The following is a 23,981-nucleotide window of genomic DNA, read 5'->3' on the forward strand; positions in this document are numbered from 1 at the left end:
TAATACTTCTGCATTTTATGCTTTTGTTTTTATCAGATGCCACGGGGAAGTACCGGTAGTATAGCCATACTTTTGGACATTTTAATGGCATCTCGGCAAGCTGAACAAGTTGTCACATACGCTGCGCTTCACTGGACCACAGACTCTACTGGCTGCAGCTGCCTGTTGCATTAAGTCAAAGAACGCTTGCCAACAAAAACCTACAAAGTCTTTTTTATCTATACCTGGGTAAAGAATCCAATGCATGTATAGTTTGGGAGAAGTTTCCATACCACGTGGTACTGGGTTATGATGGTCATCGAGTGTCGATACACAGCACTAGATAAACATCTTCTCATCTAACTCCCCGCCTGAAAGCAAATAATTGTATTTCCTAAAATGTCAAGCTATTCCCTCTAAACATTTTTTTTTTTAACCAATCCTAATAGTACATTTAATCTTCTTTATTATTACAACCTTAATTAGACATCCAAACATTTTTTTTGTTGATTTTGGCAGCTGTGATTATGGAGTTTGTTGCACTTCAGAAAGGGACATTGTAACCGTTGACTGGTTAATATTATTACATTTAAACATGACTACGTCAACCTCAGACCAATTTTACAAACATTAGTAAACACCCTACAGCATAAAAAACAGGCCATTTCAAACACTCATCGAAGAGTGCAGATCCTGTAAGCATAACAAAATGGTGAATGGTTTTCGTGACAGACTTGAGGCATTATGGTGACCGCTGAAGTAAATTCCTTCTTGAACACGTAACACTACTAAATATGATTGGGCCGACCTGTTTAACTCTTCGGTCGAGGTCCTGTCTCTATCTCAGACTAAAGAGTCTGTGTTTGATCTTCCACAGGCGGAGCTTCACCGACATAGAGATTTACACATTTAAACGACATTATTTAAAAAGAAAAGATTAAAAAAAAAAAAGAAAAAAAAAGTTTGTTTGGTAAAATACTTCTGACCATCAGTGCTTCTCTTACAGTACCTACATGTACAAGAAGTACAGTTTGTAACTGTTGAATGAAATACAAACACAAAAGCCAAGTGGCAGCCATGTGATGTCGCCACTTCTGCTCTCCCAGCTGAAACTGTCCAACGGCTGCTGGGCCAGACGCAGCCCGACATCAGTCTGACAGGGATTCAGTAACACATAGCTCAATGTCAGGTGGAGTTTATCGTGAAGAGTTTCTGTACACTGTGTACACCCCTGCTCTTTTTTCAGCAGGCCGTTAAGAGGTGCAAATGACATCTGTAGTGGTTGATGATGGAGCATGATTGAAAAACATAAAAAAGGAGACGTGACATCCACTAAAAAAGGCTTTTTTGTTGGCAGTGGTCCCTTTCAGCTTCCACTCTTCAAATATTCAGTAGAGTTGTGGATTAGTCCACCAAGTCAACGGCTTTTACGGTTAACTTTTCTGTCCCCCCCCCCCCGGGCAAAATCCTAACCCCAAACTTTCCTTCTGTGAATTTCTCTGGCAGTCCATCCATCCATCTTCATCACTGCTCGCAGAGGGAGCTGCTGTTCTTTTAAATACTTCCAGTCCTTCAATCCTCTCTTCTTTTGGCTCTTTGCTGGGCCACTCAGCCAGAAGCTAGATGAACTTGAAGCACTTGGTCTTGTCATGGGGCAAACGAGTCTTAAACAGCACAGAGTCTACGCGAAACTGTGTGTACAGCAGTGGCATGTAGCCGTACACCTTGACGAAGAAGTTGATGCACTTGTGGCGTTCGTGGAAATGCGAGTCATCGTGTGAAAGGGCCTGAGGGCAGCCGGGACAGCGGAAAGTCCAACGCGATGTTACCTAAGATGGACAGAGAGACAGTCTGTATTTCACATGTGCGTGTGGTACTTGTCAGCACAATGCAGCTGTGGGCTGAAGGACGTTTGTTTTAGGAATTAACCAGTCGCTAAACTGTCCCTTCATATCTTAGCAACTGCAACTAGGCACAGAAGTTCCATCAAGCATTGGACTCAACACAATAAGAGCGCTGCTTTACAAAATTAGGAGGGTGGTGTCTTAATTTTGGCCTTTCCAAAACCAAAAACACAAGATAATGTGTAGGGAAGGAATCAAACAGTTTGTCTGCAGCAATTGTTAGCATGTCCAGCTAACTAGCTTTTTTTTACCTACAGTAGTAACCAATCATTACTTCCAAGAGCACGGAGCATTTCATTAGCTAGTTAACATTAGTTTGCAGGGTTTTATAGCCCTTTTCTGTGTAGCATGTCCTCACCGTGTGGAAGCTGGGATATTACCAGCTCTTTATTGGATTTGGGGAAGTTTAGACTCCGGCAACCCAAGCCAAACTCGTTATCAGAGATAGCGTTAGGTTTGCCAAAAAACATTGACTAGTCCTAAAAGCTTAAAAAGGCTAAAAGTCAGAACATACCGTTTCAAAATATGAACAAGCTAAGCATATTTCATTATATACTTATATAACAGTCTGATCTTACACATTATTTTTAATGCCAACACTAACTAACTCTACAAAAAAAGGCTGTTTCTTTATTTCATTGATCATCAACTGGTGAGAACTTCCCGCCTTGGAACATCTAGCACGATACCATGTATGTAGCCATCAAGTGCGTACTTTAGACCCACTTTACAAGATTCTTCTGTAAAAAATTTAAAAAATTAAAAAAAAATCAGCTTGAAACATTAGTCAGAGGTTATTTCAAACCGACTCAGGGAGCTAACAATAACTTTGTTAGCTACACAGCTACAGCTGATAAAATCTGCTAGCAACAGTTGTCATGCTTTTTTTTTTTTTTACCACTGTCCAAAATCAAAGACACATTGGTTTAAAAAGTTTAATTATTTCAAGTTGTAATTCTGCCACCAATATCATGTAATTGTAAACGGCAAACTGTATGTGTCTCGCAAAAGGGGGCGGGGCTTAGCAAATGGTCAATAATAAAAAATTGAAGAAATGAAAATAGATAAAACCGAGTTTCAATGTTTCAATTCATCACCAGTGATCCATAAAAAGCTTGTTATTTCCTGTTTTGCCTGATTTGGACTAAAAGAGAAATATGGTTCCTCTCCATTTGGGACTCCACGTTCAAACTTGCCCCAAATTCATTATTCACAAGGCTTATTCCTTACTGCAAATTGCTGTACACCCTCCATCAAAGCTGTCCTTAATTCCCCTCTGAAACACCTCTGAATATTAACACCCTACTAAATCAAAAAAGAACTTTAACTCAGGGAGCGCAATAACATTTCTGCTCCAACAACTTCCATGGCTTGATTGCTAGAATTATTTGTCTAGCCATAAATATGCACCCCGGTAATAAATGTCCTTCCGATGAAAATCCAGTGAAAGAAATCAAGCATAACGTACCAATTCGATCTTGTGTTTTTGATTATCATTTCTGTGGAATATTGGATATGTCAGTTTGAGTTATGGCACGACTAAGTGGACAAAAATATAAATACACGGGTCCTGAGGGAGACACAAAGCTTACGGATGCTGAGCAGGGCACAGCCGGACTGCATGCTCCGTCACTGACCTTGATGGGTGGTTTGCGGGTGATGTGAGAGACCAGGAAGTTCATGGCGATGTCCTCGCAGTTTATGTACTCGTCCACCATGTCCCTGATGGCTTGGGGCATCACGTAGGAGTACAGGTAGGCATAGTACTACAACAATACAAACAATGTGCAGGGGAACAAGTGAACGGTATGGCTACGAGACAGCAAAAAAAAAGAAAAGAATTTTTGGCTGAATGTTGGACGTTTTTTTTGGAGGTACAAGTTCTGACCTTATGGAAGAAAGCAGCTCCTGTCAGGACCATGGAGAGCTCACAGGAGTAGTTGGAGTTGTACAGCCAGGACTGATGGTTCACGTCCCACGCATGATACCTCCCGGGGAAACCCACGATGCGATCTCTGGCCTCACGCCACACTCTGAGAGACACCACCAAACACAAAGTCAACACAATTCCTCTTTTTCAATCAATTAATTAAAACTTGACTGGGAAGAAATGCATGTTTTACGGCTGAATACTTTTTGTTGTTAATTGTCACTTTTTTTTTATAATCATTAGTTTGGTTTCCGAGCGTCTGTCCCTGCATATGCAACCCTTTTGCATCCATCTGTTTCAACTCATCTATATAAGCAATCTGACAACTATTTGTCTCTCGAGAACAATTAAGTAACCATTCTGTTGTCTTTGAATATAGTATATTTAAAACAAAAATATCCCTCTTGGCTCATATGTAAACATACAGTGGCCCAGTAACTACAGGAAAGTCTTGGACCAAAAAAGTGGTTTCAGTTTATCAGATTAGATACTTGGAATTCCTTCTGCAGACCCTGAACAAGCGAGAAATCTGAAAAATCTACTACAATCTACTGCCTCGAATGAGCTCATGTAAGACTACTTAAATGTGTAACACACTCAGCTGCTGCGTAATGTTTCCTCTTTGGCGAGAGTGGAGGCGAGGAAACATTCCTGGGTAATTCTGGCAGAGTTTGAGATAATTCATGACAAATGACCCCTTACACACATACAGAGCCAATTTTTGCCTGCCTGAACAAGCTGCTACAGCACCGAGTTGTAGATGAGTCTGGGAGAAGGAGGGGTAGTATGCAAGAAATAAACCTTAACATGCTCCTTTAATTGGTTTAAACATGGCCTTCACATTTGTCTTATCAAAGTACAGTATTAGCGAATTATAAATACAAGGCACTGTCACCGAGTGTCTGTTATTTTCATTGCTTTGGGCTCAAGTGCTTGGTTCAGTTTCTCCTTCTAATTCAGAGTTTTCAGGAATGTGATGCATTTTTTTTTACGTTTTTACTTCTCACTGGAGACAAAGCTTTCCCTTCTATATTGCTGCATTGTATCCTACTTTCTTCACAGCATTTTTCCTGAGAAAAGAAGCAATTATATCTAGGGTTTGAAACCCATTATTATCAAACTTAAATCAATTGCCTTCCAAACATCAATTTTTTTTTTTTTTTTTAAACTGAAAAATACAATTTATTGTCAAAGTGAAAACACATCTCTACTGATTTAAATGAATTACAAATACAGCGATCGCTCACATAAGTGCTCACCTTTACAAAAAGCACTTATGTGAGCGATCGCTGTATTTGTAATTCATTTAAATTAGTAGAGATGTGTTTTCACTTTGACAATAAAGTGTATTTTTCGGTTTAAAAAAAAACAAAAACCACATTTAATCTACTTTGATTCGATCTTGAAAGATGATGATATACTTTTGATTTTAAAAGGAAAATTGTCAAAAAGTAATAACAATTGCCTATATGGTACCAGAGCCAAAAATCGACTACACATTTTATCTAAAGGGTGATTCTCTTGTATATGAATCCTTAGAGCCTCGTGCATTCTGTCACCATGACTGACCTGAACCCGAACATGATCTCATCATGGCGAAGATGAGCATCATCATCAATCGACAGAATGGCCTCGGTTTCCACGGCGTCCCAGGGGAGGAAGCGGTTGTTGAGGCTGTTCTTTTCTGTGCGGACAACCTGCAGGCGCGACACAAGATTCTGCTTAGCAATAGTTCTGTCTGCCATTTTTATAAGTAGTGATACCTTTTTTTTTAAGCAATCCAACTACTCATAGCAACTCCAGTTAGTATAGTTAAGTACATTTTAAGTAATGCTAAGTACAGACCATTTTGTACTTCTACCTGATCTTAATAATTGCACTAACCGATCTCTAGTCTTTAGTGAAATTCATCTGATGTATTATATACATGGGACGGCATTGCATCCATGTGCCATATAGAAACAGTGAACATATTATCTTAGTGCCAGATAGCACCATAGACTTGACCAGCACGGACGATTTACAATCTATTCTTTAGTTCCTCTATTACAGCCTTACACTTGTCCCCATCACAAAAGTAATGATGTGAATATAACCACATTAATAGTTTATTTTCCAGGACTAATCAAAAGCACAAACTGTATTATTCATGGATGTCAGACTTCTTCACATCTTTTAAGTAAAGTTGATGGTAATTTGTAGGGACTCCTGCAGAGTTTCAAAGAGGCATTGATCCTAACAGCTCAAGGTAATGTAGTTCAGCTAACTACCACGTCTGACACTGGTTACTTTTTTGCACTTCAGAGAGAAAAGATAAGACGAAGATGTTTTCCTTACAAAAGAAACCAACACCATGTAGCTGAATATGTGTGCATTTGTTAAATTGGAGGATTTTTCAGAAGGAGCACTCACCACAATCGGCAAACCAATGTCTGGCCACAGCAGGTCATCTGAGGGAGGCTTGGGTGAGTTCCACACCACCACTACCTTGTTGAGGTACGGCAGTCCATTGAGCCTCTCCAGAGAGTTCATCAGCACCTCCTCCCTCTCATAAGTTAGCATGACCACAGTGAATTGTTCTCGGGGCACATTCCCTCCAAGCGCTGCCTGAAACTCCTTCCCCGAGCCTCCCGTACCTCCACCGATAGGCCTGAAACCAGTACCTGAGCCAAGGAATTTGGCTTCAGAGGGCAGCACGGGGTCCAGAGGAGTGTGAGGGAAGAGATGGAAAGGCCCCGGGGCCTGGTTCCATGCTCTATAGGTGTCTGCAGCTGTGTATGTGAAGTTGCGGAGAAAGCGCGGAGAGGCGTAGGGGGGCTCTGTCTCGACAGGACCCAAATCCAGATCTCCGTTGTCAGCCAAGTTGGCATCAGTTCCTGCCAGCTTCCCTGCTTTGTGGGGAATCTCGTGGGCAGGTTCTTCTTTGATGGGTGCAGCAGGAACCTGGATGCTGGTTCTGATGCTGGCCAGGAGGGTGTTAAGAACATTTTCTGAGGTGGAGAAGTAGGTCTCCCACAGAAAGCGGCCCTGCCGCCTCATAGCCAACATGTCATTGTCTGATAGGCTGCGCAGCAGGAAGTGTAGCTCTGTGACACGAGGCTTGGGGACTATAATGGCAGCTTCACTCCATCGAATAAACTTGTGATATGGAAGTCTGGAGTGATCCCCCAATACGACTGGGATGGTCCCTACCTCTAGGGCCTCAAAGAGCCTCATCCCACAGCCTGCTGAGGCCACCAGCTGTCCATCCCCTGGAGCAATCACCAAGCCAAACGTTGAAACCTTGAGCACCTCCAGCCTGTCCTCCCTCTCTCCACAAAGAGCCCACTCAGTAGGCAAACTTGGCCGTGGATTCTTGCAGGTAAACTCCACTAGCACCTGATCCAAGTGGCTGTCCTGCACCGCCTTTAAGGTACCGATGATGCGATCATCGTAGTCGGCTGGTGGGTCTCCTTCCATTTCCTCCTCAAAAGACTGAGGGAGTGCCTCCTGTAAGCTGCTCCTCAGTGATTCCACTCTCTCGCCCTGAAAGGTGAAAAGGTATTTCCTCTTTACAGGAACTTGAGGGGGCACTTCTAAAAAGTTTGGTTCTGTGAGGGCATGAACCAGTGGGGACACAACCAAGTCAAAGCCCTCACGGTACTGCTGCTCCAGAAAGGTAGACTGAGCGACTGCCGCCCGTCCTGTGCTCACATTATACAGGAAGTTCTGTGTCATGGACTTTCTAGAGAGATGCACCAACACATGATTGTGTCCATCAGATCTCCAGTAAGGGAGAGCTTTTAGTTGCTTCTCCAGCTCTGAAGGAGATGGCAGTGGGGTGACGGACTCCTGCAGCTCCCCTACCAGTACCAAATACAGACAGGCAATGCTGGGGTTGTCAGTTATATAAATGTTGTTCTTAACTGATGCTGCAAAAGCCTGCTTCACCAGGGGGTCAAGATAGTCCGCCCATGGATAGGAGCCTGTGTCGTAGACATACACAGGAAACCCAGAAGTAAGAGGGCAGCGTGCATAGTCAAAGCAGGAGCGTAGGCGGCAGGAGCGCCCGGACTTGGGTGGTGGCAGTCCTGGGTCCTCTTTGTCTGGCAGCAGCCTGACCGGCAGGGATAGCTTGGGCTGGTTCTGGGCCATTAGTTCTTTATAGGAATGCTCTGTCTGGCTAATAACATTCTTCAGCTGCAGCAGATCCTGCTTGGCGCTGTCAATGCTGCGCTTGCAGGCCTCAATGCGCAGGTTGAGTCGGGCGATCTCCCCGTTGAGCTCCTGCCTCTTGGCCTCCAGCTGCAGCAGCTCCTCGCTGACTGACTCGCGGATTCGGCACAGATCCTGCACATGTTTGGCTTCACACAGTTCACCACCGGGCCGCGGCCCAAAGATGCGCTTATCAGGACCCCCAGCTTCGTCAATGGTAGTGAGGTAGTAGTGGGCAATGAGTGGGAAGAAGACCAGATGAAGAAGAGCATGAAACTGAGCCAGGTGAGACGCACACGCCGTAACACCCATGGCTGGCCACCGGCACCAACCCCACCACCGTTACGCTGCATCGTTGACTCTCTCAGTCTGCTCCTCGACCCGCCAAGGAACCGTTGCTATGGAGATCAGCAGCAGCCATGATACGACCTTGTCAGCAAGGCAGCGGGATGGATACTAAATCATCAAAGCTGGGCTGTGGCCCTGTCCTCCTGTAAAGCTCATCTGAGGCTGTTTGCCTTCTCTTAAGAGTCCTGTGGATATTGGCTCGAGGTTCAGCCTCCCCTGTATTGTAATATGTACTCCGATGTGTCATAGCCCACACAAACTAATGCCATTTCTATTGTTAGATTCAGCTATTCTTCCAAATCTATGTCAGAAAACAGTTGGGCATCTGGAGAGGGGTTCCCCTCGATGGGCAACGCAGGGAGGGCATGGCTGCTCACAGGTCACTGAGATAGCTGGGTGAACAAGTTGCTTCTATCTGGGTTCTGCTCATTTTCTGGCCTCGTCAGGAATTACTCTGGAGATGGAGGCTTCTGAAATCTTCCACTCCTTGTCAAAACAGGCACCTGGGAGAGAATGACAGAAACAAAAGATTAAATAATTTTCTGTAGCAAGATCAAAGTGACTGAGTATAAGAAAGAATGAGCGGCATTAAATAGATCATTTGAGGTACTATTTTCACACACCTATCAAAACATATGACTGAGATCTGCAAGCTGCATTTAGTGAAGCAAAGCCATTAAATATGGCCAAAATGTAAATGGACTGTTCTTATATAGCGCTTTTCTAGTCTCAATACTCAGCCACTGTAAAGGTTTCTTTATGAAGCAAGACTCTGCTGCTCATCCTTTTTTCCACTGCATTATGTGCATGATTGCCTAGTCCAGGAAAAGAAATCATCAGTGTGCTGCAGAATACCAGGGGGTATCTTTTTATTCTTTCCAGTTCCTCTCTTTCCAAGTCACACAGAATGAGCACAAAACAGGAGAGAGCCATCACTAGTAAACTACACACAGTAGGCAAGCCGACATCAGCAAATCTCATTAAAGGCCTCCTCCTGCATCCTGACCTCATCACTGACTCAAATTACTGAGCATCCCTGATAACAGTCCATCTTAGAAAGTGATGTGGAATTATTTTCCCTGGCTCAAAAGAGAAAAAGGCTCAGGCTGTCACAAAGGAAACCAGCTGCACCTTCTGATGCAGACTACAGTATTCTTGGCAGTATTACTTCAAAGTTTTCAAGATGTTCCAGAGGGCACCGGGGGTGAGCTTTCAGAATATAATGGCTTATGTTTTATCTTGAGATCAATGCAAGAATATCTACAAATACATTTTCCTCTTTAGCTCATTTTTTTTTTTACCCAGTTAGGTGCTGGTTAGAAAATACAAAGAATGTAAGAAAATTGCTAGGCCACAGGAGTTGCGTTTTCAGTTTGCAGATGTTTTGAAAAGACAGCTCGAGGCTAAAATCCACAGCAAAACTGGAAGTTGTAGAAGGTGCCCTTAAAAACCTGGGAAGAAATCTTACATCATGAGCATTACCTAAATTTTAGTGTTTCTTTCCACGAACAGCAGCCTTTCTGCTTTTTGAGCTCTATAGCTATATCGCACTACAGCACAAGCCCTACAGGATGTTAACTGATAAGCTAAGTGCCAAACAATTCTTATCAAATACAGTGCTAAACTCAGGACACTAAGTGCGAGCCTTGAAAAAGCGGTGTGGTCAGAGTGACACAGTCACAGAGACCAGAGGCGAGAAGGAACGCAGCTGGAGTTTACCTTTTGTCAACATTAACAGTTCCTTTTGATAAGGATATTATTACCACTACTGGTGAATAAAACCTCTATGGGTATGTTTTCATTACTGCCTGGTTAGATCACAACGTAGACAGATACCATCTTAAAAACAAACAAAAAAGGCTTTTTTTTATTCCATCGGAGTCAAGTAATCATTTCTCTGTGCTGCCGCCATTTGACGGGCATTTCTGGTGTTTAGAGATTACGTCTCCACAGACTCTCCTGAAAACAGCATCTTGCAAAACAGCTGGCAACGGGCATGTGTCAAGGAGAGGAATGAGGAAAGGTACTGGCCATTCACATGACAGGCAGGTGATTTCATCTTGCTTAAAGTGACCTACATCCTGCTGCTACTTGTTCCTTCTATCAGGCTGCATGATGTGAAACCTTGAAACACTGTTTTTTGCTGACGATTAAAATGTCTGTGATTTTTTTTTTTTTTTTTTTTTTTTTAACAAGTGTATGGCTTTTGTCTATTTATGATGTGATACAATACAATTGTATAAAACAGAAAAAAGTTTGACACATTTGAGGAGCAGAAGCTTTTCCTTAAGCTTTGTCAAAGAAAGTTGTGTTAGCCAGCAGCACTCAGCATGAAGCCACCTGGATACATCTGCATTTACAACAACATCCCATCATTACCAAGTTACTGACCAAAGGCTGATTTGAATTATCCAATTGCCAGTTTAAATAGCAATTACAGAGCGCCAGTATGCATTAGATACAGAAGTGGAATGAACAGTATTTTAATTGGCTACAAAGGTGCAGCCATAGTCAAATGAGGAAACTGAGCAATCCAGGTCAACATTAGACAAGATGCTCTGCAGCTACAAAGTAACTACAGGCCAGTTTGGTGTAGTTGGGAAGGAACATGTACAGTAAAACCTCCCAGGACACACGACCCTTTGGACGCTACCCATCATCTTGCTGCCCAGTGATGTGCCTGAGGTGCAGAGTGACCGAGCGGCGACTATCACAACAGTCTGATTAATTGCTGCATGACTGCCAGTGTCACAGGGGTAATGGCAGACAGATGTTGGCAAATGCTTTTGCTAGGCCTAATCTGGAGCCAAAAAACATGCCGATTTAAAGCTCTGCCTGTGGCTGATTCTGGGAACAGAGCAACACACACAGATAGAAACTAAATCCCAATCTCAGTTGTAGCTTTCTAATCTGCAGAACGTCTCCTCTTCGCTGCAGTCACCTTAATCTTTCTGCTGTTTGCCTGGAAAACACACAGGAAAGCATTGATCGCTCTGGATTTACTTTGTGGGGATCAATGATAATGCCGTCATTACCTACCGCTGAGCTGCTAGGCGGTTTGGTGTTAAGCATGTAAAGAGCTGCTGTTATGGCCATTTTTCACTGGCAGGCTATAGCATGCAAGACGGCTCAAGTCTAAGAGTGAGCTATAAAATACATTTGCACTCAGAGAGTCACTGACATGCCCGTCCTTGCCTTCACCTTATACAACACAGTCTGCAGTTACAATGTTACATGAGGCCGCTGGGTAATAGTCACTGTATGGCTGCAGGGAACAAGGTACACATTACATTAAGTTATTCTTTTAAATAGACTTTGCCATGTTGAATTACGTCCTTACAAATGATGACTAATCTCTTGAGTAATATTATAGTGTAAATATTCCATTACTTACACTGAAAATCAATGCCAATGTGTTATACAATCCAGCACTTTTTCGGAAGGCTAAGTCCTGCAGCACGTATAAATCAAGCGGCCTGTAGTCTTCTCAAGGGGAAGAAGAAGCTAGAGTACAGCAGCCTCACTGATGACCCAGATAAAAAACCTTCTGCTCCACATGGTAAGCACTGAGCAAGCAATGACTTAGTCAGCAAATTACAGGTCAGACCTATGAATAACGCAGACTGAATTAGTCTAGCAGTATGTTAATTTTTAGAGGTATGGAAACTGACGAGATGCATTCAGTGAAGAACGTGTGTCACTTTGTGACATACGTTATAAAGCTCGCCTAACTGCTAGCATGGCACTCTGCTTCTGACTGGCTGGTAGTAGTCCTTACCTAGCTACTGTCCATGTGCAACTTCAAAGAAAGATGGAACAGAAGTGAGATGCCTTATTCTGTGAAATTAAAAAATAATTTTTAAAAAAAGGTGAAAACGTGTGAAAGAACGTTACGTTTGCAGGCACTCAGCGATGCTTCATGTTGTGATTAATAGTACTATACAGGTCTACAAAATATCTTCATCTGAAGTCAAAATAGTACAGAAGAGAGTCTCTCTGCACAATGGCTTTCTGAGACGGTCCTGCAATTCCTCTGTGACAAAACAGGAAGCACAGACAGAAGTGACATCCAACTATAACAGGTCTTTACTTGAGAACAATCAGCTCAACCCACAGTTCCATCATATGTGGCAGAGACGGGGGGATAGCAGCTGGAGTAGTTTCCAAATGAATTAAAGTTGAGGTATGGAGTAACATATCCTGCAACAAAACAGCATGAGGATGTTTTTTCCAGCAGTCTAGGAGACATTTGACTGAGCTTTAGACAGATAGTGAGACAAACTGAGGGATTTAAGGGATGACAGAAAGATCACACAGCTTGTATTTTTAATAAGGCCCCGGGTAGCAAGGCTCCAAGACGTAGCAACTGCAAGTATTAAAATAGGGTTAAGAAGATGGAACTTTGATTTTTGTTTTAATATGTCAAGAAGATACAGCTAACTTCTAATGACAAGAATGACAATGATTTTCCAAACCACTTCAAACACTCTCTTCCATTGCTTTATGTATGACTCACTGCTAAATCAATCTGAAAATAAATAATACACCAAGACAAACTGTCATGAAGCAGTCTGTAATTTCTCAGACAGCCTCCTTCGTAATCAATTAGTCTGGTTGGGCTTCTGGTCCAAAGTGCAAAGACTGAATTTCCATTTTATTTAAATGACGACTAGACAGTCTACAGCTTTGTGAGACTGTACTTAGGCACAATGGGGCTTTCAGCAGAATGCTCACATCCTCATGCTAACATGCTCACAATGACTATGCTTACATGTTGGTGTTAATTTTTAATAACATATTTGGTAATTAGTACTTAAAACAAACTACAGATGAGGCAGATGTGAAAGTCATTAGTCTTGCAGGTATTTTGTCATCAACCAACGTATGGGACAAAGTGAAATGTTAGCCTGATGATTGCTATTTAAAATGTCAGGAGATCAAAGTTATTACAATTCTCCCTGAGGGGGATCTATCTGTACCAAATACTGCAAACAACTCAAAAGCTGTCAAGCCAATTGAATAATTTCTGTTTTCCAAAGTCCAATGTGGCTTTTTATCAGGTAAATAACTCTTTGGGAAGCAGAAATCACCAAGCAAAATTTGGACTGCAACTGGACAAAAAAAATATTTCAATGTCCAAGGACAAAAGGAAGGACACGTCCTACAAAGTTACAATGTTACACATGCTTCAACAATACCTGAGTATTTCTCTAAGGTCAGCCACTTCTACTGCAGCAGTAGGAAGGCCATACGTACTGTTGGGCTGGGATCATTTATTGTAAACGCAGTGAAATCAATAAGAAAAATGACTTAACATTTTTCTTATTGATTTCACTGCTTCTTCTTCCAGCTTCTCCAATGTGTGAATTTACTGCTTTCCTCTGTTTATTACCATTCTAAACTTTGGGCCTTCCAATAATTTGGACTAAACATGACCTTGGAAAATGTCACCAGGTTTTGGGCAATAGTGGCATTTAAAAAAATGTACGGTATGTTTTCAAGACATTTTACATGTTTTTTAATTGCAACCCTACGTTGTACTTTTAATTTTTAAAAGAAGATACTAGTAAAAACAGAAGCATGCAAGTGTTAAATCCAAATATACACAACACAAGCTTACTGCAGCAGTGAGCACAGGTCTCTGGAGGTGATGCTGCTGCACTTCAGAAACTCATCATGGCTTCTGGGACACCAGGTCATCCTGATGCATTTCTCCCCTTAAGGTGCTCTGGCACACTGTGCTTGCCAACAACCCTTCAAATAATTAATTGTGATTTCATGTAGAGGATCAAGGTAGGGCACTCCCTGTGGATGTGATGGGGGGGGGGGGGGGAGAGAGAAGGTGGAGGCAGCTGCAGGGAAAAGCACAGCAGTCAGACAGCTGTGTGAGGGGAGCAGCTGTTACAGCCATGGATCACAGCTCAGATGGCTGACTGAGCCATCTCAAGGACCCTTTTCACTTTTTTTCCTTACCAACATCACAGAAGTGCCTGTAGTAGAGCTGTGGAATGGTTCTCAAAAAGGTAAAGTCAGTAAATAGCTGACAAAAGGTTCTTAATCACTTATATGCAAAAAAAAAAAAAAAAATCAAAGATTTCCAAATCTATTTGCTGCCCATTAATTTCCAACGTTAGCCTATTAGCTTCCAAGCTATCAACGGTTTAGAAAAATCTCTGACAGTTGACAAATGTACATATTTTGTCACTTTATACAGTTCACCATAATGTGCTTTATTGAAAATTATTGTATACTTTGCCATACAGGCTTTATTCAAGAAATGTTAAAGTACTCATGTTATGCTCATTTCAGGTTCATAATTGTATTTAGATGTTGTACCAGAATATGTTTGTGTGGTTTAATTTTCAGAAAACACCATATATTTGTTGTACTGTACATTGCTCCAGCTCCTCTTTTCACCCAGTGTGTTGAGCTCTCTGTTTTAGCTACAGAGTGAGGCATCTCACTTCTGTACCATCTTTGTTGGGAGTGACAAATGAGCAGTTAGTACTGCTAACTAGTCAGAAGCAGAGTATGAGTACGTGCCACACTAGCAGCTAAGTGAGGATGGGTGGTTTGTGCTTGTCTTTACAGTCAACAGCAGAACACTTTCCATTGTGTTTTGACATGGTGTCTCCTAAACCGGTGCTTCTGAATTGATAAACTGTCAGATATGCAAGAAGTTACTGCTGTACCTAGTGAGTGGAGACATTGACACTGTACGTATGCTCTGATGGGAGGGGGGGGGTGGTTCAAATGTTTTGGCCGATCATGCAGACAACCCTGCCGATTTTGACACGCTCACCCGGGGACTGATGGCAGGATACATTCAGAAACTAATATATACACATTAAGTACAGTTATAATAACGACGGAATTAAACTTTAAGTACCACAACCTGCATCAGCATTAAAAACTTTCCAGTGATGCTGGTGGGTGCTGCTTCCTGCTGCTCCTTTTTATTATATAATCATGCTGAAGAGATGACAGTAAGGCCCTTGTTATAATCAGGAGTATCGGTGTGGTGATGGCCCGACGCAGGAGCAATTAAAATTGCCCTTCATGTGGACCACATCCTACTCAGTGCAGACTTTAGGAGTGTGATGACCTTTATCTCTCAGTGTGTGCAATACACAATGAGAAAAGCCAAAGGAACAAATGGAGGCAGACAGGTAACCCATCCTTCAGTGTCCTATTGTTTGGAAACATCCCATGACTCGTCAGATGATGCATATTCATAACTGGGAATGCCATTATGCACGGCAAAGACAGGAAGAGATGTAGATAAACAGAAGAAGACACAGCGAGAGAGAGAACTAGAGAGAGAAGGAATGAGTTCATAATGACAGATGGGCCTCGGTACCTTCCAATCTAAATCTTCTGCAATATGACAAAGATTACACAGGAGAGCAATTCAAAAAAAAAAGGTGCCCATGTCCTTGTGGGATGGCACATGTTCGACTTTTAAAAGACAATCTAAGGTGAAACAGACATAAAATGTATCCAAAAATATTTTTGACCACATCCAACTTGGCAACTTGACTACATCTGTCGACCATTCTGAACATGTTCGGAGATGAGGCTGTGGGTTTGTAAGAACTCGGAGAGTGATAAACAAAATGCATCACACTGGCTTTGCAGCGAGTGCTAATCTGTCACTGAAGCCTCTGCTGTAAAACTGCTGTGGCATGAGCTGCGCCCACAGGGGTGAGGCGAGGAGAGACTCTCACTGTGTTGGGGAGAATGCGAAATGTGACAGCCAATTAGAGTCAGAGCAGACGTACAGACACAGAGGACTCCCCCAACAGCTTGCAGGTTTCTAATGAGCTCCAATTTCCAATATACATTTTTGGTAATTAGTTGCCTCGTCTTTGCTAGAAACTTACACAGTAGGGAAAAATGTAATTATGGGTGTAATTATGGGTGCTTCAGTTTCCCAAAGTTTCTTTGTTAGCATTGTTTCTTTGCTCCTCCCTACAAACCACCATGACATCATGACTTTGCGTAAACAAACGTGCTGACTTTCTAAAGCCAAGTATTGTGTTATCTCTACGCATTTCCAGGTATCCGTATATGCTATATACAGGGGACGTATATCGCCACTTGGCGTGTTATCCCGAGAAGAAAGCAACGGTTGAGTTTAGGCACTGCGGAACACAATACCCGGTTGAAATAAGTTGAACTTTGAGTGTAACGTAGCAAATCCGAGCGGTGCACAACGCTAGGGGTACCACGGCACATAATTGGGCGGCACCGCCCTCCCAATAGGAATGCAATGGAACAGTCAGCGCAGAGCGGTTTTGCCGCGTGTAGGCGGCTAAACAGTCCACAGAGGAGGGCAGGAAAGATAAGTGAATGTGTTTAAGTTGCAGACTGAATCTGCATTGTTCAAATAAAAATGTATGAGACGAGTTCAGTAAGCTCTAGGCAAGACGCCCAACTAACTGCTCTTGATGTGGTGTGAAAAGCTGCATTCAACTGTTTTCTTGGCTTTTCCACTTCCTGCACTGTCGGGTCATACAATTTCATTTTTAAAATAGTATTTACATATAAGCTGGATTGCTAAAAAGGTTATCTAATGCAATTATGAGCCTGAAGAGTTAAATGTCTTTCTAAAGTGTCTATGTGGAGAATATCTTCCACATCTGTAAAGAGAACTGCAGGGACTCTAAAGCTTTGACTGACTGAGGATACTTTTGACTTGCTAATGCCACTATGGATTTGGTTTTGAATCATTTTCCCTTCATCCAAAAGGTGCAGAAAATGTCCGACAGGGTGACAGAGAGAGGAGAAAGAGAAGGGAGAAAAAAAAATATTTGCAGAGAAGAAACCCAAAATATAACTTGCTTCTCATGTGTGGTCACAAACATTAAGCTTCTGTAATATTTGTGAGTACACATGTAGCAGTTTGGGCTCTGATCCCAAAACTAACTTACCTGACCTAGCTCTCTTGATTCGTCTACACAGTTGGTGCCGAGGATGAAACTTCTGAATTAATCAGTGATGTTGGAGCTGATACTGTTGACTATGGAGGGGAAGAAACTACAACTATAAATCGACAGATATGGATTTTTTTTTTAGAGCCGATGTCGATTTTTTTTCTCCCATCAGCCTTAGCCGATTTTCTTGAGCTGATATTTGGAGCTGATACTGCTTTTGCTCACTTAATTTAAATCATAAAAATGTAAACCCTGCCACACTGATTTGTTTTTAAAAATACTAAACAAAAACACAGATCAGTGTCACTTCTGCAATCATCTTACATTCATATCAGCCAAATTATGTGTACAATGTGCATCATATGGATGGGTGCACTGCATATGGTTAACTGTGGTTTACACGTAAAAACGCAAATATCGGCCAGCTAATAAAATTGGTCGATCACAAACTACATTACTACTACTGCTGCTGCTATCAACATTTAACTTTCAGTGGGGAAGAATCATCTGAAACCCACAAGAAGAAATGTTCCAGTAACACTTTATAGATGTATAGTGCCACGTCAAATGTTCCAGTTTGTTCCCCATAGGTCCAAACTGTGGTCTGACTAAACTAGTGTGGACTTGTCCAGTCTCGTTTCTATTCAGAATGTAAAGACTGGTGCTTCTGAATCGATAACAAACTGTCGGATATCCAAGAAGTTACTGCTGTACCTAGTGAGTGGAGACATTGACACTGTACGTATGCTCTGATGGGAGGGGGGGGGTTCAAATGTTTTGGCCGATCATGCAGACAACCCTGCCGATTTTGACACGCTCACCCGGGGACTGATGGCAGGATACATTCAGAAACCCGTATCTCACTCAAAACAGCATTGATGGATTTTGTCCAAGTTTGTATGCGTGTGGAAGCACCAGTGTCACAAAATAACACCCCAAAGCCCGGAAAAAGTGATTTTTTTCCTTCATAATATAAACACATTAAGTACAGTTGTAATAACGACGGAATTAAACTTTAAGTACCACAACCTGCATCAGCATTAAAAACTTTCCAGTGATGCTGGTGGGTGCTGCTTCCTGCTGCTCCTTTTTATTATATAATAATGCTGAAGAGATGACAGTAAGGCCCTTGTGATCATCAGGAGTATCGGTGTGGTGATGACCCGACGCAGGAGCAATTAAAATTGCCCTTCATGTGGACCACATCCTACTCAGTGCAGACTTTAGGAGTGTGATGACCTTTATCTCTCAGTGTGTGCAATACACAGTGAGAAAAGCCAAAGGAACAAATGGACACAGACAGGTAACCCATCCTTCAGTGTCCTGTTGATTGGAAACAAACATCCCATGACTCGTCAGGTGATGCATATTCATAATTGCGGAATACAATTATGCACGGCAAAGACAGGAGGAGATGTAGATAAACAGAAGAAGACGACACAGAGAGAGAGAACTAGAGAGTACAATGTGCATCATATGGATGGGTGCACTGCATATGGTTAACTGTGCAAGGGTAAAAGGCTTTCATCAACATCTACAACACAGCCTTAATGATGCATTGCTTGCTGACATGATATAAGACATATAATCAGGTCATCATAAAATGTCCCTTGGTAACACATTTAAATAACTTAAGAAAACAATAAACCTGAAAAGTAGACATTGAAGTAAAATGCTTGATTTGTAGTTTAAGACTGCCATGGTGCTAGTGGTGGAGGGGCAGTGCTTGGTCTGCGTGTGAACTGCAGCGTCTCCAGCAACACAGAGCTGCCTGTGGACACCTGTCTGTAAATAATGCCGGGGGAAAAACTGTCAGGGAACTCAGCAGCCGTGTGTCGGCCGGTGCTGATACACGTAAAAACGCAAATATCGGCCAGCTGATAAAATCAGTCGATCAGAAACTACATTACTAATACTGCTGCTATCAACATTTAACTTTCAGTGGGGAAGAATTATCTGAAACCTGCAAGAAGAAATGTTCCAGTAACACTTTAGAGACGTATAGTGCAAGGTCAAATGTTCCAGTTTGTTCCCCAAAGATCCAAACTGTGGCCTTACTAAACTAGTGTAGACTTGTCCAGTCTCGTTTCTATCAGAATGTAAAGACCTTTGAAATAACACTTGGTGAACAGCTCCTTTGCACAGTGGTTGTGTAAAATCTCATCTTCATTCCTATGCAGCACTGACCGGCCAATATTTACTTAACAGTTCCAATATTCTCATATAGGTCTTTTGAAGATGGAACACTAAAACAACTTTTTGGGATAGTCAAAGTCCAAACAAGCTTCTCATCCACGTCCTGCAGCAGGGCACCCATGTTCCTTGTTACCAACTAAATTGTCAAGCCCCGTCTTCACAGGGAATTTCTGTGCTTGAATGCCTGCAACTGGTATTTGACCTATTCATTACCAAAAATCTAATTACAGACTGCCACATGGTACTCATTTAACCATTCCTCTCTACATAATTGCTTTAGGGCAGCGATGAAAAGGAACATAAGAGTCTGAGGCTACAAACAGGCCTGTCATACACCATCCACCCTGACAGAAACACAGAAAACGTCACCTAAAACAGAAACTACAATCAGTTTAGGGATGAACACTGGATTTACCAGCACGGTGTGTGGCTACTCTGTGGCTCAATAGTTTGTGGTTATTGCCACAAATTAATTTTCATTTTCATGTTTTTACTGATCTCCCTATACGTACAGATGCTACTTCATCTCACTTCCTAAATCCTTTCTTGACACACTCAACATTTTTTTCTTGGTTTGCTTTTGTGTATCAGTGTGTAAGATTTAGCGAGGCAATGATATCCCAATTTCTATTAGATCAAGCATTTAGTGCTTCGTATTTATACTGTCATTTCAGCTAAAATAAGACTAATTTGTAAAAAATAAGACTTTTGTAATCTTTCTAACCAGGCGCATATGAAAGAGATCTCGCTACAGCTATGCAGAGTTAAATTGCAGTAAATTCTTTTCATTAGTCAAGAGGCTTGGGACATTTCACAAGCTGAAATGTCACATTTTGAAGGGCAGGGATGACATTTATTAGTCGCCTGGGTTATAATCAAGCTTTATCTGGAGCAAAGTGAATCCAGCAGGTCACAACTAAGAACTTCAACAGCTCAGAGTTACAAAACTTTGTCCAAGACAGGAAGAAGAATGAGGGCAAGAAAAAACATGAAGAGTACTTTTGTTATTCAAGAGTGGAAGCTGCTTCAGTGATTGAATATATGTCGACTTCACTGCAGCAGAAGTTCTCGTGTGTCAAATAAAAAAACTTGCTGTCATATATATATATATATATATATATATATATATGAAGAAGAAGAAGAAGAAGAGTACAAGGGGGAGGCAAATCCAAGATGCAACAACAGAATCTCCTCATATACTAATTCTTCATTTCCTGAAGCCAACCCAATAAGCATCAGTGCATCCATCTAGTACAAAAACAGCAATAATTTTGTGGAGCTTTAGCGGAAAGCATTATTGTTACTACTTTGATGCTTTTTCATACACATTTATATAGCCATCTATTTACTGCACAGGTGAAAGTTAAGTCAGTGTAACGATGAACACCACTGCTGCAGCCTTACTCTGGACCTCTGGTCTGGGGGAGCATTAGATTTGGCCCAATCAATGCAGAGTAGAGGTATGGATGGATAACATCCTCTTGCATTGTGTAATTTCATATTACAATATTTATACAGTTAATTATCTTAAAAAAACATTTAAGACAGTCGATGGGTAAAATAACCAGCTACGAACATAAAGGCAATGTACTTTCACACAATGATAAAAAAAATCTAATAAAAATTCAATAGTGCCTCAAGGCAGTCCTGCAGTGGCCGAACACAACCAGAGATGTTAATGGAATAAATTATGAGGCAACATATCTAACAGTTGCCAGATTTATATCATCTCACTGTAGATATTGTAATGTTGCCCAACCAAAGTGCAGATAGTGAATCATTAAAAAGACAACACAAAAAAACTATTCTACAAATATTAAAAAGAGGAGAGTGAAGTTTAAGTGTGTGATCGGCCGATAAAAGTGTAAAATGATCATCATCGGCAGATATGAATATTTCTGCCGACGAGCCTTGCCAATAGGGTGGTTTGTTTACTATGCAAAAAAAGGCCGGGGGATGGCAAGTCTCGGACCACCTGAGGACTGAAGTTTGAAGTCTTCAAATAAAAATAAAATGTGGCACTGGCATAACATATATTCTCCTCCAGGTGAAATAATGTACCTATTTTTCATTTCATTATACATTTAGGGTAGAATCTAATGTTTGTCTTGTGTATTGCCTTATCTACAACACATCACATTAGTGTAATAAGGTAAAGGTAGTACAGGATAAAGAGACTCGGATATCGCTTGTAAAGTATGTATGTATGTATGTATGTATGTATGTATGTATGTATGTATGTATGTATGTATGTATATATATATATATATATATATATATATATATATACACACAAAACAAGTTATGATGTCATGTATTGCTATACTGTACACCAGATACCATTTTGGGATGAGTTATGTACAGGGAGGAAGACGGAACTATTTGACAGAAAATTCCAGCCAGAACTTCAACCTACTTTCATCATGACTTCTCTCTTGACTGACAGAATTCTTTAAAGATGAAAGTACCAGTAGGCTACATGAAGCCGTTTTATGTACCCCCAACTGTAAACACATCGGGCAACTGGGGACAAATATAACTAACTTTATCTTGGGGATCTCCGTGTGGTTGTGAACAACTGTCTACATATGAGAGAGACTATCACCTGTTATAAGGGGCGGGACATTTATTTTACATTTTTTTTTCTTAAATGTGCTGATTTTTAATTAAAAGTTACTGTCTCCAGACAAACCAAAAAACCGAGTGACTGAAAGACGATGGGATGACTGAGCCTCTGACATGGAAGATTACTTTAAGAGAAGATGACCTTCACAAGCATGTTTAAGGCTTAAACATGGAATGATTACAAAATAAAAACTCCAGTAGCAAGAAAAATGTCATTAAAACGTGTGTGTGACAAATGTATATGTAAAAATATACAACATTTTTAATCCATAGTGGCATTAGCAAACTCAGATTTATATGTATATATATATATATTTTTTTTATCACGAATAGAAATGTACATAAAACAATGGTTGCATCGAGATGCATCAAGACGCATCGAATCGTTGGCCAAGGTATCGAATCGTGAGGTGTCAAGAGATTCCTACCGCTACCTGTTATTACAAATGATCTACTCTCACCATCTTGAATTTGTAATGAATAAAAACATGCACGGGTGTTTTTCCACAGCAGATTCTCTGACTTGTCAAACACAGGACTAAAAACAACAACATTAATGTGTCAGAGCATTTGCATGGCTTGCTGGCACAGAATGGAAGCGAGCCATCATTAATGGTATTACGTACGTCTGTGTGTTTCCTGCTATAATTAGTCAAAACGTCTAGTGTGAAAAAGGCCTATTTAGAACAGAAAGCCCCAGTATGACCTCAAGTACACCTGCTGGTATGTAGCCAGCAACTCCCTACTTAGTTTTGACCATTTTCAAGTTTAACATTTTTTCAGTATGGTATGTATACATACAGTATGCCAAGAAAATAAGTTATTATGCCTTTCTACTCCGTCTTCCCCTTGAAAACAAGTGAACAGCTGTGCAATCTCAACAGTGTGCAAACGGCAGCACGGTTCCAAATATTTGCCTTGACGACAGAATCTAATTCTGGAGGTCTCGGCCAATTCCCTCTCCCGGCATCAACAACCATGCTGTGCCAGCCCCGCAATATCAGCAATTTGGCTAAATCTGTAAACAGGACTAGTTTGTGAGCCATGGTAATTACATTGAAATATAGACTATGTCTGGCTAACATTCAAACGTGATTTAAATCCACTGAGAACTTTCCTTGTTCAATAATAAGGGCAATTTAAACATATATCACTTTGATGCTGTTAGCACAAATATATATTCAAAGTCACTGGCATTTGCTTTGTAGATATGAAACTGTTAAAAAAAAAACTGACTATGGATTTGAGTTAAAAACTAGAAATTATTGGCACAACATAAAACACACAGCTGGTACATGTCAACAGAATAGTTTAGATGGACACTATGAACTAGGCATAGGAGAAGTCCGTGCACTTAAAATCCATTTTGGTTCCGGTTATTTTTGCAAATTGCACTAAATAGTAGAGCTGGGCAATATATCAATATTATCAATATCGTCTTAGATTTTGGATATAATATGTGTTGTCTATTCCTGGTTTTAATGGCTACACTACTGTAAAGTGATGTCATTTTCTGAACTTACCAGACCCACTTTGTTATTATATCCACATTACTGATGGTTATTTATCAAAAATCTCATTGTGTAAATATTTTTTGACAGCACCAATAGTCGACACTACAATATTGTTGCGGTATCGAGGTATTTGGTCAAAAATACATATTATTATTATTTGATTTTCTCCATATTGCCCAGCCCAACTAAATAGTATTGTTTCTTTCATGTACAGCTGCAGATAGCAATTATTTGTATTATCTTATTAATCTCCTGATTACTTGCGCAATTAATCATTTAGTCAACGTAAAGCGTTTCAATGTTAATGCAATATATGAAAAAGAAAAGTCTATCAGATGTGCCAGGGGACATGTTC

General features: G+C 41.1%; 1 protein-coding gene across 1 annotated transcript in view; it reads right to left on the reverse strand.

The window, feature by feature from the left end:
* Positions 1-406: 406 nt before the first annotated feature.
* extl3 (exostosin-like glycosyltransferase 3) overlaps positions 407-23,981 on the reverse strand; it is a 32,746-nt gene continuing 9,171 nt past the window's right edge. The window contains 6 exon segments of the mRNA XM_032543895.1: positions 407-1,808; positions 3,521-3,649; positions 3,772-3,916; positions 5,383-5,510; positions 6,226-8,267; positions 8,270-8,858. Coding sequence (XP_032399786.1) covers positions 1,599-1,808; positions 3,521-3,649; positions 3,772-3,916; positions 5,383-5,510; positions 6,226-8,267; positions 8,270-8,360 — 2,745 coding nt within the window. The 5' untranslated portion in view covers positions 8,361-8,858 and the 3' untranslated portion in view covers positions 407-1,598.

This window comes from Etheostoma spectabile, chromosome 18 (genome assembly GCF_008692095.1).
Source record: "Etheostoma spectabile isolate EspeVRDwgs_2016 chromosome 18, UIUC_Espe_1.0, whole genome shotgun sequence".
Classification (NCBI taxonomy): Eukaryota; Metazoa; Chordata; class Actinopteri; order Perciformes; family Percidae; genus Etheostoma; species Etheostoma spectabile.